The sequence below is a fragment of the Cryptomeria japonica genome, chromosome 10, assembly GCF_030272615.1.
Source record: "Cryptomeria japonica chromosome 10, Sugi_1.0, whole genome shotgun sequence".
Classification (NCBI taxonomy): Eukaryota; Viridiplantae; Streptophyta; class Pinopsida; order Cupressales; family Cupressaceae; genus Cryptomeria; species Cryptomeria japonica.
In genome coordinates this window covers 520,888,684-520,906,718 of record NC_081414.1, presented here as the reverse complement: position 1 = coordinate 520,906,718, position 18,035 = coordinate 520,888,684, and the positions used below count along the sequence as shown (strand labels likewise).

General features: G+C 39.2%; 1 protein-coding gene across 1 annotated transcript; it reads right to left on the bottom strand.

Moving 5' to 3' along the window:
- Window positions 1-15,915: 15,915 nt before the first annotated feature.
- LOC131060869 (uncharacterized) lies at window positions 15,916-17,704 on the bottom strand. Its single transcript, XM_059212572.1, has 3 exons — window positions 17,232-17,704; window positions 16,844-17,181; window positions 15,916-16,745 (listed from the first exon to the last, which is right to left on the bottom strand). Exons 1-3 carry the CDS (start codon window positions 17,702-17,704, stop codon window positions 15,916-15,918), a joined length of 1,641 nt encoding a protein of 546 aa, XP_059068555.1.
- Window positions 17,705-18,035: the final 331 nt, after the last annotated feature.

Sequence of the window (18,035 nt, the reverse complement as noted above, 5' to 3'; positions counted from 1 at the left end):
TTGTAATCTCTCACGGATTGTCTTCACTGTATCATCCAAGTCTTCCATTGCCTGCTCTGTAGTAATAGGTCCTAACTCAATTGTCTCCAAATCATACTCATCAGCAGTGATCTCATTTTGTGGCTTGTCCACTCTTGGAGTAGCAATCTGTATGACTCGGGATCCAGCACTGTCTTTTGTGATCTTTGAAAGCTTGGTAGCCTTCCTCTTCTCCTCTATCGGACCAATCCTATCCAAGAAGTCATCCAAGTTGTCAATTGTTTCATCTTCAGTTACTATCACTTCCTTATTGATTCTCTCTTGCAGCCATGGTGGAATAGTGGATCTTTCCTTTTCTACCTGTAACTCCTTGATTTGCTGTTCTACTCGAGGTGAAGAAGTCACCTCATCATCATGATTTCCTATATCCACGTATTCATCTTTGACATCCTTGTCTTTTGTAACTACTTCTTGTGCTCTTGGAGGGTCTTGTACATGGGGCTGCTTTCCTTTAGCCCCCTTATCTCTTTGATTTTTATGTATAGTGGATTCTAGTGATTCATTTGCACCTTGATCACTACCTCCTTTCCAAGGTGATTGTCCTTCATTGCTGGCTGTCTTGTTCATATTGACCTCATGGATGGAAGAGGTGCTCGTGGAAGGATGACTTGTACTTGTTCTTTGTTTTTTCTGCTTTGACCCCTCTTCGTGACTTCCTTTTTTTTGAAGCTCATAGGTTGAGTTGACTGGGTAGTATTCTCGCTTATGCTTACGCTTTCTGTTTCCTCATCTGAAGAATCCGGATCTCCCATCATATTAAAGGTGAGCTGCACATTTTGAATCTTCAATTTGTTATTTTGATATTCTACCCATCCTTTTGTGTAAGCCAAGATGGGTTTCATCAACTCATTCATATCAGTGACTTCTACTTCAACCCAATTGACTTCCACTTCTTTATCCTTTACTTTCTCATAAGCATGCTGGAGGCACCTTCCATCATCTTGTGCCTGATCTGGGATTGTGAACACCCTGAATATCCTAATGATATCTATAGGCAATCTGGAGAACATCATCTTTCTAATCTCAACATCATCTTTGGCATTCATCCAATAGTCTTCTATGTCGTGGCCCGTGTCTGTGTTTGTTACCATTCTTCCTCCTCATGTTGCCGTATGGATCAAAATTATTCCTTAAAATATTTTTAGTGAAGGGATAAAATTTCATCTCCTATTCTAATCTCTCAGCTGCCTGCAAAGATGGTCATACCTCCAACGATTGTCCAACCACAATGGGAAAGGAAATCCCAGTCTTATGTTTGTCCTTAAGAGTCCTGTCATATGCAACTAATTGTCTCAGTACCTCTAACAACACCATCTTGTTGGTAGGATAACGTGGAAGCTTGTATGGTGGAGATGAGCATCCTTGAACTCGTATATAGGTGAACTTGGGAAACTGAATGAACCGAACACCGTATTTCTTCACCAAGTCTTGTGCTTGCGGGGATAACCTTTGATGGATGCTGCCTTGCAACTTTCTTGTTATATGCATGGAGAAGGCATCATTCACTCTTCGATAACGTGCCTTGTTATGAAAATGCAGCTGTGTGTAGTTCTCACATACCCTTATTTCTCCCTTTCCATTTCCTACTGGGCCTCTATACATCAATCCGACATACTCATGATTTCTGGCAAGAGAGTATATGATGTAGGAGCTCATATGAAATTGTTTGGTGCGCTCAAGTCTTCTCGATTGAAGATCAGGATTGTTGCTTATAATCTTGGCCCAGTTGATCTTCTCATTTCTTGTTGTCATGGCTTCCATGAAGTATAACATCCAATTCTCAAATGAGGAGGCATGTGGACTTCCCATGACCTTGTTGAGTAGGGTAATCAGATCACTGAACTCCTTGAAGTCCGTTCGGTGGAGCTTGCTTGGTACTTTGCTAAGAGCAGGCCGAGCCTTTGACAATCAATACTTATTGATGATACTTAGGCATTTGTCAGGGTCATCCTCATAGATTGCCAATGCTGCTTCTTTATTCTTGTATATCATATCCTTAGGCTCGGGTATGTTGAATGCCTCATTGATAGCAGTCTCTGACAAGAATGCTAATACTTTGCCATCAGGTGTCTTTATTTGTCTTGTGTTGACATCATAGTGTCTTGCACATTCAATTATTAAGTTCATTGCATTGGATGGTAGGAAGGAAACCAGCTACTTGGATAACTCCACTTTCAATCATTTTCTCTGAAGTCCTAGTTGGCTTGCTTGTGTAGAGGGGTTCTTGAAACTTCTTCATGTCAATCCTGCCCAAATTGGTGTCTCCCACATTTGCCCATAGTGAGGTAATCTTTGATTCAGGTAGTGCTTCTTTCACATCTTCCTTGATGAGAGCTTGCCTTGTGAGCCCTCCAGCTTTCGAGGCTGCCATCTACCTCGTGGAAGAATTTCCTAAGTTAGTTTATTGATTAGATATTAATAGTTATTAGGTGTGAGATACATCAAAGTTAGCAATTCTTCTTGAAAGTATTTGAAACTCCTAAATAAAATATCAATGAATTGCTAAAATCCCAAAGTCCTCAAATTAACTTCAGTGTGCAGAAAATCTGGAAATGATTATTTCTTAAAATAAATTTGAGTCTTAAAAAAAAATGTGCTAAATGATACTGCTTCTCATTGCAAAACGTTATCTAAATCTGTAATTCCATCCCAAATTTATGTCATCTGGCTACATTAATGAAAAAAGATATGATTTTACTAAAAATGATCAAAATTTAACTTGTCTCAGACCTGGACAAAATCTTTTCACCAGGTTGAATATCAAAATCTGCTCTAATTTTGACAATTTTGACCTTGTGTTGATGTGTTATCAATGGCAATGACTGGTACTAATCAATGAGCTTGGTGCATGCTGAAGGTGAATTTGCTTTCTTTGATCAAATTCGCTTCACATTAATGGTTCAAAATTTCAAATCGCTGCTCTGTCTGATGCACAAGGAGAGATAATTCACTTTGTGTTGTGATCAAATGAAATGATCAAAACATATCCTTTATAGGCGCTTCAAGGCTGGGGTGTGTCTTTTCATTCATGAGCCGACTTGATTTCAAATGTTTCATTTTATTTTATAAGTTTCCTTTCAAATTTCCCATGCATTGGTTCTTTGATTATAGCCGACTTGCTTTGAAATGGATTTGTTTTATTTGTAAAGCTTCAATGGTTTTGAATTTTCAAAATACGACGCTCTTTTGGTTAAGTGCGATGTTCTTTATTCTTTGGGGCCCATGTTGGCATTTTTCTCCTTGCTGATTTTCTACATTTGCCTTAATTCTTTTCCATCCTTATCGGGTGCTTTGGAAGGGGAGGTAAGATGCGATTGGTCTCATCTTTCACATAGGATACTTCTTCTTAGCAGGCCCCTCTTTCGTTTTTGCTGGGGCCAAACTCTTACATGCTTATCGTGGTTTTTTGAGTTTCTAAAACTTTGTGATTGGTCTCCTCTTTGAGTGGGGCCTCCTTTACATCCTTGCCGGCGCTAAGACTTTACCATGCCTGTTGAATGCTTTGGAGTTAAGCATAACATGCCATGAGGGAAGAGGTGTAAGGGATGTGAAGTAAGGAATATGCCATGGTGAAAGGAGTGTGAGGAATGTGGATATAAGGGATATGCTGTGGTGGAAGGTTGGTAAGGAAGGTGAGGTAAGGATATGCCGCGGTGGATAGGGTGTGAAGGATATGAAGTTGGTGGTGGGTGTAAATTGGAAGTTGGGGATATATAAGGTAGTGAAGGATGGGAGGAAATAAAATGCCGTGGGGAAAGGGAGTGAAGAACACAAGGTTATATTGAGAGGTGGGGGGGGGGTGAATCAATCTAACAACAAATTTTACCAATTTAAAATTTTTCAACTTCAATCACACGTATATAACCTATCTCATTAACATATTCATTGCATACCAACATTCATATGTGATCTAACTAATATGAACACAAGTAGAACACAAGATATATACATGAAAACTCTTATAGGAGAAAACCACGACAATAAATGCTTATATGAATATTTCTTTGTACAATGGTTGTAGGCACCAACCCTTACGTTTGTGAGCACCAACCCACTGGAAGCACCAACTCCCCAAATTTGTAAGCACCAACTTACAAGAGGCTCCAACCCCTTCAAGTGAAGCACCAACTCCACTAGATGAAGCACCGGCTCCAATCAAATGAGACACTGTTGTGACCATTTCACACATCGCCCCATTAAAATGGGGACCCCCTCTTTTTTGCTCGTTTTGCTCGTCCTTCTCTGTTTGTCAGTTGTCTGGGCTAAGGTCAAGCCTTAGGGTTTTCGTTACTGTGATTTCAGGCCAGAGTCCAGTCCACCTTGAGAGCTTTTGAGCTTCCTCCCGTAGGATGCAATTTTGGAAATAAAGTGAATTCGCCAGAGGCTAAGCAAGTTGGTCTAGTTTTAGTCGAAATTTTGATGCAAAGTCCAAATTTGTCTAAGTGTTAATGATGAGATTTTGATTTTTGTCCGATTGAGTGATTTTGACCAAATTTTGAAAATTTTGATAATTGATCCTGGACATTGGAAATGACTTGTTTTTGCCTTGTGAGGTGATTGAAGTCCTGAAATCTTGATATTTTGACCTGTGGAAGCAAAATCGCTCCTGTCCCTCACTGAAGGACTGGAGCTTGTTTTTCAAAATTTTACTGTCTTTGCAGGATCAAGACGAATTTCGGATTGGAAGAGATAAAGGGAGGCATGTTCTTCCCGTTGAATATAATTTGAAGAAATTCGCAAACATGGAAATGTGCCAGGAGCAAAAATCGCTCCTGTCCCTCACTGAAGGACCGAAGCTTAAAACCTAAAATTACCTTGTCCTTGCAAGATCTCAACAATTTCGCGATTTGAGGAGAACCAAGGGGGTACATTTCATCAGTTGAATATAACTTGGAGGTGCAATCATGAGGAAAATTTGACCTAGAGGCAAAATTGCTCCTGTCCTTCAGTCAAGGACCAGGGCGAACTTTAATGGTAGCTCCCGTCCCTCTCCCAGGGACCAGAGCGAATTTCCTTATAAGGCAAAATGTGGGCGAGGATCAAGTAAGTTTTGAGTTGGAGGTAAGTAAAGGTGGCGTAACGGACCCATTGAAGATAATTTGAAGATTGCAAAATGCCAGGTGAACTCCATATTGTCCTAGGCGCTCCTGTCCCTCAGCCAGGGACTAGAGCGATTTCTTACTAAGGGGAATTTCTCACTAAGTTCAAGTGAATTTCATGCCAAGGATGAATGAAAGGATGCACAACGAGTCCATTGAAGACAAATTTGGGAGTTAGCAAAACACAATTGAGCTTGTAAATGAAAGTTCGCTCCTGTCCCTCAGCCAGGGACCAGGGCGAAATGTTAGTTATGTTGCCTTTCTTTCAAGTTTAAGGTCACTCCAAGTCAGGATACAAGGAAGCAATGATGTTTGAGGTGTCTCGACGAAGAATAAAGTTGCAAAGACCGCCAAAGATGAAGGATTTATACTATATGCCCAAATTCGCTCCTGTCCCTCAGTCAGGGACCAGAGCGAAATCTCTATAAAGGCTTAAGTTTTGGATATTAATCACATTTCATACGTTCAAGAAGGATCAAAGGACCTTATTTTTCATTGTGAAGGCGATGGCGAGTTGATAGGAACAAGAACGAGCCCAAGACGCAAAGGATCGCTCCTGTCCTTCAGGCAAGGACCAGGGCGATTTTCATTAAAACACTCATTTTTCTTCAAAAATCGCGTCAAAGCAAGATTATACAAGGTTGAAATTATCATTTGGAAGATGATGAACGAGATGTTAAGGTTAAGAAATGACGAGTTTTGGCTAGAACACAGAGTTCGCTCCTGTCCCTCACCAAGGGACCAGGGTGAAAATCATTCAAACATCAAAGTGCCTTGTTAAGGACGAATAAAGTAAGCATGGAATGGAAGGATGACGTTGTTGCTTGCCTCATGATGAAGATTGGTGATTGAAGAGACAAAGGTCAAGGAGAAAATGCAAGTTCGCTCCTGTTCCTCACCAAGGGACCAGGGTGATAATGATCACAAGGGGCATTCGTCTACGAAATCAAGTCAATTGAGCACACGATTCTTGTCGAAGATGTCAGTTTCAACGTGAAGAAGGCGATTTTGAACGTAAAAAGGCAAGAGATTCAAGACTAAAGTGCTAATTCGCTCCTGTCCCTCTCCAGGGACCAGAGCGATGTGGTTTGTACCCTTACCTCTCCCAAATTTTGGCGCTAATACATTTTTTGAATTTTATTAAGTGCTAAAAAATCGATAAATTTGAATATTCAATTAATAGCATTTAAAAAATAGCGCATGAGCATTTATTAATTATTTATTGCCTTTAAAAAAAAATTGAATTAATTAAAAACGAAGGCATTAAATGAATTAATTATTATTTTAAATAAAAATTGGGGCGCTTGGATTTTATTTGTTTTATTTTACAAAGTCGGCCCTTAATTTTATTTAAAATTTGTTTTTTAAATTGCTTTATTTACAAAGTCGGCCTATGGGGATTGATGAGGTAAGCGCCTATAAAGGGGAGAGGTGATATTGCATTTCAAATCATCATTTTATCATCTTTTCATATGCGATTTTGGAGAATAAAGGAGAAGTGCGAATTTCATAAAGGAGAAGTGCTAAACATCATCAAGGGGAGTGTGAGTTTGGTTGGAGTTGAGCGAACTTGCCAAGATCACGTCAAAGACCCCCCAAAGGTGGCGAAGTTGCTAAGGGGAACATTCGTTTGAAGGGAATCACGTTGAAATCTTCCAAACATCGATTTTTGCCTAGGCGAATCTCTTTATTTTGCATTTTAGAGTTAGATCTCAAGTAAGGTATGGCGATGTAATCCTTTGTTTTAATTTTGAATTTTGATCGTCATAGCTTTAAATTTTGAATTTTGAAATTTTTGAATTTCAGTAGCTCAATCGTATTTAGGAAATGATAACTCAATGACTTATCATGAAGTTTCCTAAAATTAATCTTTAATCTAATCTAGTTATACATTGCAAAATTTAGTTTCTTATTATGAAATGTGGTGTAGGTGTTACAATGGCGACCCCGAAGGCGGGAACATCCACCAGTCGTCCAGCTCTCATGAAGGAAGATCAAAAGAACGAGGGACTAGAGACCAAGATCGTGTCTAAGTGGAGCAACATTGGAGATACCAACTTGGGCAACTTCAGCACGAAGAAGTTTCGAGAGGTCCCTTACATTGGCAAGCCATCACCTGTCGCCAGGAGGATAATTGAAAGTGGCATCATTAAGGCAGCCGGCTTCCCTCCAGCAGTACAGTGCCATGAGTTGATGATCGAATGTGCTCGTCATTATGATCCACAGTCCAGAACGATCGTGCCCAATGAGGGAAACACTTTAGCTTATCTTTCAGAGGAAGCTATAAGTGAGGCTTTCCATCTTCCAGAGCACAGAGATATGGTCTACAAAAGCATAGAAGGAGCCAGGTCTATGTACGAAGATGATCCAGATGCTTGCCTAAGCATCATCAACAAGAATTGGCTACTTAAGAGTCGTCCTCGCCTGAGCAAGATACCGAACACACCACATAGGATCGATTTCCAGGAGGAATACAGAGATTTGATTACAATGCTCAACCGAGTCACAGGAGCTCCTCAAGCCTTCTACTTTGAGAAGTGGATGTTCTACTTCATCCAGGTGATAGTTCAGGGTAAAGGAACAATTCATTGGGCTAGGATGATTAGCCATTGCTTGGACGTACAGTTAAGGAGATTGAAGGCTACCAAATCCTTCCACATGAGTTCATACGTCATATATGCCTTGATCAGGAGCTTTGAGTACGCAGGACTACCTCACAGAGGAGTGATTGGAAGAGGACCCGGCGAGGTCAGGGTTTGTGATTCCTATGTTCACTTGCATCATCCGCCAGGAAGCAACTACAAGTTAGTTAATGATACCTTCACGATGAACATCACAAGGACGTTGCAAGGTGGGATTCACAATAGATTATCTCAGGATGCACAAGAACTAGTAAAGAGGTACGGTGCTTGGTTTATCCAATTTCCGAAATTTACTTATATCAGAGTCCATGGATGTCCTTCACCTCCATACATGTTGCCGAGATATCTGACAGACAGAATAGTGTTACTTGAGGTAACAAGACAGTTGGCAGCTTATGTGAAGGCATTCAGACACAGACATGGAAATGGAGTTCCTGTACCTATCATCTTAGGCAATTCAGTTGAGGTATGTCCTAATGCTTTAGCCATGGATGATGCAGAGAAGAAGTTAGCTTTGTATTCATTTTCATTCTTTGCTTTGAGAGAGAGCTTTGATCCACATGGATATATAGAGGAGACAGTCGGTAGGAAATTTAAGCATGAGTTTCAGATAGAAGATTTTATGATGAATCTATTAGATGATCTTGAAGTGAAAAGAAAGATGCATTCTAGATTGCCTTTGGATTTCATCAGGAAATGCAAGATTTACAGAGTGGCCGACCAAGCTCAGGACAGTGGCAAACATCTCCAATCATCCTATGATCAAGATAGCAAAACAGTGAGGTTAGATTGGAATGAGCCCGAGGTTGTGGATCTAGATGCTTTGATGGCTCCAGTCTTGTCTTGTACTCGCAGATGGGTTGATGTGCAGCATCAGAAGTTGAGAGAGCAAGGCATAGCTATGACTTTCACCTTGGAGGAAAGACCAGCTGAGGGCGGAGCCAGTGTAAGCGAGGGCAATCCTAATCCCAGAAATACAAGTGAGGGCAACCTTCGAAGTGCAAGTGAAGGCAATCTCCATCCAAGAGGCTCAAAGAGGAAAGAAAGACCTGAGAAGAGAGAATCCTCCAAGAAGAAGCAAGAGGCCAACCAAGATCGTTCATCCGGCACATCTTCTCGACAAGAGAAGAGGACACTTGAAGTGGAGGAGTCTATGGAGTCAATGGTACAGAATGATAAAGAAGGACAGGCACCAGGTGGATCTCTTCAAGACAATGAGTTGCATGAAGATAGGGAAGATAATGAAGTAACATCTCCTCCCAGAGAAGAAGAATTGCTCAAGGAAATACAAGTTAAAGAGACAAGATCTGCCATCCCAGATTGGTTGAAGGAAAGATTAACGAAGGTAATTGTGATCGAGGACGACGACAATGTAATTGATTTGGAGAGCCTTGTCGGACATTCCCAGGAAGTGACAGAGAAGAGGAAGGCTACCAAGATGTCCAAGATGATTAGAGATGAGACTGGATCCAGAAAGTTGCAGATAGCTACACCGGCAGTGGACAAGTATGAAGGTGAGATCCTAGCAGAGGAATATGATATAGAGACATTTGAGCTAGGTCCATCCACAGCCGAACAGACAATGGATGATGCCACCAATTCATTTGAGGCATTGAAAGACAAGCTTAGGGAAGAAATGGAGAAGAATAGGAAGCTTGAGAGAGAAGTTGGTGCATGGAGAACATATTTCAGCCATCTCAATCAGCCTTTGGGACGTCAGGATCTAGCAAGATCACCCGTACAGGCACTTCCCCTTCAATCAATTAGTGAGGCAGAGAGATTCAGGAGTTTGGTCCAGCAAATGAGCACTTGGATGGACAAATCCCATACAGTTGCCGTAGAATTTGCAACAAGGATGATGAAGGCTATTCATAGGGCTATCCAGGTTCTTGAGATCATCCACAACTTGATGATAACAGTAGCTGCTTTTGCTCATACCAAAGAGGTTATCATTCCTGTCTTGGAAGTAATCAGACAAACATCGAGGAAGGTCTTAGTGCAGGAAAAGATCATGGATGGAGGACCTCACAGTTTACTTCAGTGGTCAACCTTACTCCAGATGAAGGAAGTTCTCTTCGAGGACATCAGTACTAGATGTAGCCATGTTGAGGAGGTTATCCACCCGATCCAGGACAAAGTATTTGAGGTACTACGTACCATTCTTGGCAGGAGGATCGAGATTGAGACAGATGTGGATTTGCAGGAATTGGAGGATAGAATCAAGGGTATCTTTTGCAAGGATGCAAATGTTATCACAGATGAGCAACGGGACCAGATGTTTGTTACCATGCTGCTAATTGAAAAGACTAAGGAACTTGAACCTGAATGGGACACTGCTCTTCTCCAGGCATTTGATCAGGTCATCCACTTGGAAGAGAGAATGAGGAATCTTCCCGAGATTCCAATTGCTGAGATCGAAGGAATCGTATCAAGATTCATTGCATATGCTAAAAAGGAGCATTGGAAAGGGAATAAGATTCTAGATGAGAAGTTGTTATAGATGACATGGCACCTTAATTGTCATTGGTCTATGTCTCCTAGGTTTTTGTGCCAAATTTAATATTTGGCTATGCATTTAATATTGTTCAGTAAAAAGGAGGCTATTTGTAACAAACCCTAATTAGGGTTTAGGTGTCATAATCTTGACCGTTGATCTGCTTTTTGATCTGGACCATTCATTGTAATTGAGGATGCTATTTATACCCTCATTTCTTTCATTTTTGTAGCGAGAAAATTAGAAGATTAGATTATTGATGTATTAGAGAGAGATTAAAGTTTAGAAGCAATTTACTTTTGTAGCTAGATTGAGCTTTGAGAAAGGAATTCAAACAATTGTTGTACATGATGGCTTTGAGATCAATAAAGTATTGAAGTTATGGTATTTTGTTGCAACTCTCTTGGTTATCTTCATGGTTGTTCAATTTTCTTGAATCATTCTCAATCAAAGTAGTGTGTTAATTCGAAGGACAAAGTGTTGGACTTGACCTTTGGTAGGATTCGCTTTCCAAACCACTAGCTTCTTGCTGATTGTAGGAACGCCTTGTGTGGTCCACTGGAGATATTTGAATCGCTTAAACTTTCAATCGTTGTTGTATCTTGGATATGTACCTTCGTGGTAGTGTCCTTGATCTTTGATGTATTGGAAAATCATTCGTTACCTTAGAAGATCGCATCAATTTCAATTGAGTTGTTAATTTATGGCAATATTGAAGTTGGTAGAATCTCACCAAGTCTCGTCCACATTAAGTCAATCTTAGGGTTAGACTAGATTAGACCTCTTGCAAACCCTATCCTTTTGATATTTTTTGAAAAGCTTGTTTAGTTTAGAAAAAATCTTCGGCGACGTAAGGCCCCTTGATGACACAGCAATCACAACGACCACTGGTGCTTATCCACACGTAGAGACCCTACTAAAAAGAACATTGGAGTCATCCTAACTGATCCTTCTTGCGATATCTTCAGCAGTTAGCGACTTTATTCAAGAGAGGATAAGATGCCTTTGGGTATTTTATTCTGTGTATGATTGTGTACAAAATACACGTCAACAGACACCAATCTCAATAACTGTCAATTATGATGGAATTCTTCTTCTATGTTGGTCGAAAATTTTGTACACCTGGGAAGATGTGCCAAATTGTGGTTTTAGCCAGTGTGAGTATAAAACTCTCCTAATTTAGGGAAGGCTCCCCTTCTACTACTACTAATAGTAATCTAATTTGGGTGGGATAACATCTTATTCTCTTTCTTCAGAACAAACGATATTCTTTCTCTTATTTCAAAAATGAAGTTACAGCAACAATGGTAAATACATAAATGAAACTTTTTGTAGGATTTTTAGAACATAAAGAGAAACAAAGTTTTCATGAAAGCACAAAGACTTTCGTCACTTCCTTGGGATGGGAAAATAGAAATGAAAGCACAAAGTCTTCAACACTTCTACTATCCTATCAACCTTCTCAAAATGATAACAATGTACAACACACAACAACCTAAAGTCTATCTATAAGATGCACTTCACCTTACATGCACAAGTCTTAAAAAATAAAAGCAACACAAAGTCTACAAGTTATCTCCTTCCTTGAGCTTTCTACACTAGCTTCAAACGTGATAATAAGCTCAAAGTTTGCAAGACCAAGTCTGAAAACCAAACCTATAACTCTAAATACAATTAGCAACTCAAAGTCTGCAGGATTGAATTTAAATCCCTCTTGAACAATAGAACAAAAATCACAATCAATTCCAGAAAATGTCGTCACATAACAACTTGAATTGGCACAAAGTCTCAACACAACTTGCCTCTTTTATTGAAAGCAATTTGATTTACATCTAAGCTCAAAGTCTTAGAGTGCACATACAAACTGACATAATTTTGTTGCATTGCCAAAAGATGATCATTACAAAGAGCACCCTCGTCTATATATAGGAGAGGGTCTAAGAGCAAAATGTGGGAGAAGTCTAACCAATTGAGATTATTCCACAACTAACTAACTAACTATGACTTATTCAAATTACAGTCCTATTGTCTTTTGACTTGTAATTTGCTTACATGCAATTACAATTTACAACAATGCAAGTGATATGATCTCTTCCAATTACAATTTTTGACATTACATGTAATTTGTCAAAATGAAATTACAAATGCATAATTGAAACTAAGTGTCTAGAGATACGACTCTATTTACATCATCCTCTGTTTGATCTTCATACTATTATAAGATATTCTATGATTGAAGTACTTAGGTTTGGGAATGGCATATTGAACCAGAACAAGAACTTGCACCCTTGATAGTCTTTGTGTCCTTGTCCAACGAACTTCAACCTTATCACATGCTTGGGGTAGTACCATTTCTTCAAGAGGGAAACTCTTCTCTTCGTTGTGTTCTTTCTACATGCTTGATTCACTTTGTCACTGAATGACTTCTATTTATAGATGACTTCATGAGGATTATTGACCCTTGGGCTGTCCCATGAATTACTATTGTATCTCTTCTTCTTTTGTTCACTGATGAAGAACCCATAACACCTTATTCAAGATGAAATTGTTATAAAACAATGCCCATGCCTTGATTTGTTGGTTTGATAGATCATGTGTGCAAACAAGACTGACAAGGGAAGGGATAAATTGATGAAAAAATGGGCTCACAAGTGAATATCGGGTTTTGAGGACTGCATTACATGTGTGGAAAAACAAGAGAATTGACTTGCAATTGTGGAGAACGAACATGCAACTTCATATGTGTAATGGGAAAATACAAGTTTGCACTTGTAATTGGATCCTAGAGACTCATTTTTAAGTGTTTTCAAGTACATTTTGGACCAATTTCGGGTTTTGGATGGCTGATTACATGTGATAAGAGTGCAATTGGATTTTGTAGCAAGCACAACACATAACAACAGCAAGAGACAAAAATCGGGTTTTGTGTTACATGTTGCATAAAACATACAGTTAAGCCAAATCGGGTTTTAAGAAAGGCATAACATGAAATACTTTTTTGAAAATCGGGATTTGGGAGCTTGTAGACAAGTGATGTTTGAATGTTGAAAACCACTTGCAATCGGGTTCTAGAGACCCGATTGCAAGTGAAGATAACTTGCATGAAAGAAGATGAAAAGGGACTTGCAATCGGGTTCTAGAGACTCGACTCCAAGTAAATTAACTTGCAATGAAAATGTTGTAGGTATGTTTGCCGTTGCGCCAAAAGCTCGAGCTATCAATGCCCGCTACAAACGTTAGACTTACCTAGATCTACGGGAGGCGGTTAAGCCATGTCGTGAACCCTGAAGGAGGTGCTGACCACCAAGTCAGCAATCTCCCCCTCAGCATCGATTGAGGGTTTCGCATCGATGGAATCAAGGAGACCTCCCGGGATTCGAACCCGTGACCCAAGGCTCTGATACCAATTGTAGGTATGTTTGCCATTGCGCCAAAGAATTGAGCTATCAATGCTCGCTACAAACGCCACACTTACCCAGATCCATGGGAGGTGGTTAAGGCATGTCGCGAACCTCGAAGGAGGTGCTGACCACCAAGTCAACAAATGTATACCCTCACACTTGCAATGTTGTACATAAAGCCCGACTTGACTTGACAAAACTGCACAAACAAATGAACTTTAGTTGCAATCAGGTCTTAAAGACCTGATTGCAAGTAACAATATAACTTGTAATGATGCCTCAAAAACCCGACTTGACAAGTAACTTGACAATTAAAACAATGAACTAACTTGTAATCGGGTCTTAGAGGCCCGATTTCAAGTAAGTGCATTTGCTTGTAATGTCATCCAAAAGTTCCTACTACTTGCAGTGAGGTCAAAAAGCTCCTACTTGCAGTGACTTTACTTGCAATGACAACAAAAAGTTCCTACTTGCAGTGATTTAACTGAAACTGGAAATTGCATAGAAAGCTAGGAAAATGAAGGCAAAAATCAACCGAAACTTGGACAATAATGACAAAAGCACTCACGCATGATTTGACATTAACAAATATGAGTTTTGCACCTCGTAACTCGTGCCTTAGAGACAAAAACGACACATTTTGCGCAAAAATTTGTAGGGGTTGTCAAATTTTTGAAAATTCAAAAATTGAGACAACATTCTAACCTGCAACAATATAGATCATGTAAATCTGCCAATCCCTTCTTTTAATTCCGCTGTAACCTCTTCATAATCTTCTTGTTTATAATTTTCTTTTCAGTCTGCTATGATACAGATTATAAATCTATTTTAAACACTCCCACAATCTGCTTTGATGAAGATTATTATTCAGTCACATATATATGTCTGATCAAGATCTCCTCATAATTCTGTTATACAAATCCAATCATGATCTGCCCACATGTCTGCAACTAATCTTCTCACATTGATCTCAACAAATCTGCACTTGATCCTTTTCAAAATTCTCCTTATACCTTCGGCATTATACACTTTTCACTTACAGGTGTATACAATTATTATAATCTCAGCACATATACACCCACAGATTTCTCTTTTGTCTGAACTATAATTTTTTTTAATATATTACATCATTACATCACAAACCACACAATTCATTCCATATATATCTTTTATCTCCAACAGACATAACTCTTAAAAATAAAGAGACATCCATTTGTTTAACTATCATATTCCATCTTTGGTTTGCTTTATATCAAAGAAACATTAATCGTTTGGGGAATTAATCGGCAAAACAAAAGTATAAGATTTTTTGAAAAAATTGGGAAAAAATCGTATTTACAAAAAAACGTAAAAAATTGCAAAAAAACAATCAAAAACTACTTTTTTTTTATATTTAAGGGCATTTCCATAGCATAGAGATATTGTAGGCAAATAAAATTGACACTTCAACACATGAATTGTAGAAAATAGATTTTCGTTGTTTATATTCATATCGCTAATTACATTGCACAAAAACATATCACAACATAAATAATATCTAGATGGTGATAGATGTCAAAATGTCGATTACAATATAGTTTGTGACTTTGTACAAAGTGAACCTGTAAACTAAGTACAAAATTCTAAAAAATCAACTATAGACAATGACATGCTAGAGGGCAGCAGACTCTGATGATGAAGCTCTCAGGTGAGAGCCTCTCTTAGCTCGATTGAACCATTCACGATCCCAATTGGCTTCCCTCATGATATCAAAATCTTTAGACTCAAGTGGAGTATCATGATGATGATGATCATCAACAACAATCAACTCACACTATGGATCTATCTCATCGAGGTCAATTGGCGAGTCTTCCTCAATAGTTCCTAATTTTTGCCATGTAGAAATTAGTCTTTGCCGTACAAGTGAGAAACATAATGAATAGTGAATACAATTTCAACTATTGCAACTATATATTAATATTCTCACCTTGAGCTTTCTTTATCTTCAAGCGGAGGTTGTGGTGAACGAATACCAAGTCATTCATCCGTTGTTGTGATAGGCGGCTGCGTTTCTTGGAATGTATGTGTTCAAAAACACTCCAATTACACTCACAAGCTGATGAACTGCATGGTTGGCTCAAAATGCACACTGCTGTCCACCTTAAATTTGGTATTTCATTTCCAAAAGAAGCCCACCATTGAGCTGAAAAACACATTATATGGAGGTGATCTTGTAAGAGTATCTTAAAATCTTAACAAACTTAATGAGCATGTTGGCAAAATAAAGAGATTCTCAAATGTTTATAGAGTCTACTTGGTTGCATGGTCTTCCTGCTTTGCAGGGCAGCCCTACAAGAGAGAAATCCCTTAGTATGCCTGTACACTTGCAACTCTATCGTAGCCGCATCAAGTTTTTCCACAGTAGGAAACATTTTCTCTATGCACTTGAAGAAGCCTTGTTTGATTTCAACATCAATATCCATGTATGGAGTCTTATAGAATAACAAAGGATTGAGAAAGTATCCCGCAACATGGAGAGGAATGTGCATCTGTCCATCCCATCTCCTATCAATTATGTTCCACAACTGCATATACATATCCCTGTTATTTCCCAACTTACTCCTTATCACCTCCTTGGCCCTATCCATGGCCTCATACAAATATCCCATGGGGGGTTTTTCCCCATCCACTAGTCTCAAAACTTTTACTAGAGGCTTTGAAAATTCTACAATTTGTTCAATCGATTCCCAAAAGCTGGTAGAATAGATGAATTCCATCGCTACTATGCAATTTGCTTGTTTTCTGAAGCTAGACTCCATCCACTCAGCTGAAACAAGCATTCGCCTCAAATTAACAAACATTCGCCTCAAATTAACTTTTTGCTCACATAATTTCTGCAATGCAAGGAAGTTTGTTGCAAATCTTGTCACCCCCAGTCGAACTAGCTCCTTGCCCCCAATGAAAGAGCGCATCATAGACAAAACACTCGTGTGATTATAAATAAATTTGGTCACCTTGTGAACCTTCTGAAATGCCTCCTTAACCCATTCATTTTTTCCAATGTCCTCTAGGGTTAGATCAAGGCAATGTGCTGCACATGGTGTAAAAAAATAGAAGGGTATCTATCTGTTAGAAGTTTCCCAGCAGCAAGACATGCAACATCATTATCAGTGATAAATTGAACCACACTTTGTGGCCCTACATCAGTAACTACCATTTCATACATCTCAAACAATGCAGTTGTGTTTTTTGAAATATTAGATGCATCCACAGATTTCAAAAAAACAGTGCCAATCTCACAAGAGACCAGGATGTTAATGAGAGTCCGGTTCCTTCTATCTGTCCAACCATCTGACATAATGCTACAACCAGTAATAGCCCATTGTAACCGATGCTCTTTAACAACATCTTCAACATCCCGTACTGCATCTTGTAGCATTCCAACCCTCAAAGACTCAGAAGATGGGGTTTGAAAACCCGGACCTACAACTGCAATGGCATCTACCATAGGTTGCCAATATGGATTTCTGGAAGCATGAAATGCCAAGTGAGAGGAGTACCCAAAATTACCGATTGCCTTCTTTGCTTGTTCTGTGATATTTTTCCTCCATCCTGTACTCTCCAAAGTGGTTTGCGATCCCGGTGTAGTACGAGGTTGGAAGGAAGTACTAATGTTTCCTCCACCTGTGTTGGTCCACGTGCTATAGAACTAGGTGTTGACCCAGATTCATTGAAACCCCCTTCTTCACCATCCTCCTCACTCAAACGGTTCCTCCTGGCATTTGCAGAACTAGAACCTAGTTCAACCCCTGTTCTTGCCTTTTTGGCCTTGCTATCAGCAATCCCTTCAAGAGCTTGCTTTGTCTGATACGAGACATCTGCAGAGCATCTTTTGCATATCTCAGTGTTATTTCCTCGTTCTTTTGACAAATGCCATTTGAAACGATAAATTCCACCATTGATGTCCTCTAGACACCAATTGCACTTGACGTTCGTGCTACCAGGAATTGTTGTGCAATGTGTCCACACAAAGTCTTTTAGACGTGTCATTGTGATGAAGAATCAATTCTGCAGAGACATTACACTTAGTCTTTAATTCTTAGGGATCTAGGGTTAGGTTTGTGTTAGGGTTAGGTTTGTGTATAATAATTGCATTTGAATTTCATTGACATGTGAAATTGGACATCTAAATGCAATTGAATTTCAAGATTGCAACAACTTAAGATATGGTAGAAAGTAGAAACACAAATCAGAAATTTCAACAAAGTTTGGTAATCAAATCCCAAACTGAATTCAAAGAGATATACCCATATGAAAGAAAAAAATGTTAATATTGTTACATAGGAGTAACTCTTTTCTAACTTGCTGACCTCCAAAAATC

Coding starts and splice junctions, on each gene's coding strand:
- LOC131060869 (XM_059212572.1), bottom strand. CDS start 17,704: ATGACACGTCTAAAAGACTTTGTGTGGACACATTGCACAACAATTCCT. Junction 17,182..17,231: donor TCACAGAACAAGCAAAGAAG/GCAATCGGTAAT, acceptor TCATGCTTCCAG/AAATCCATATTGGCAACCTA. Junction 16,746..16,843: donor TACTGATGTAGGGCCACAAA/GTGTGGTTCAAT, acceptor CACCATGTGCAG/CACATTGCCTTGATCTAACC.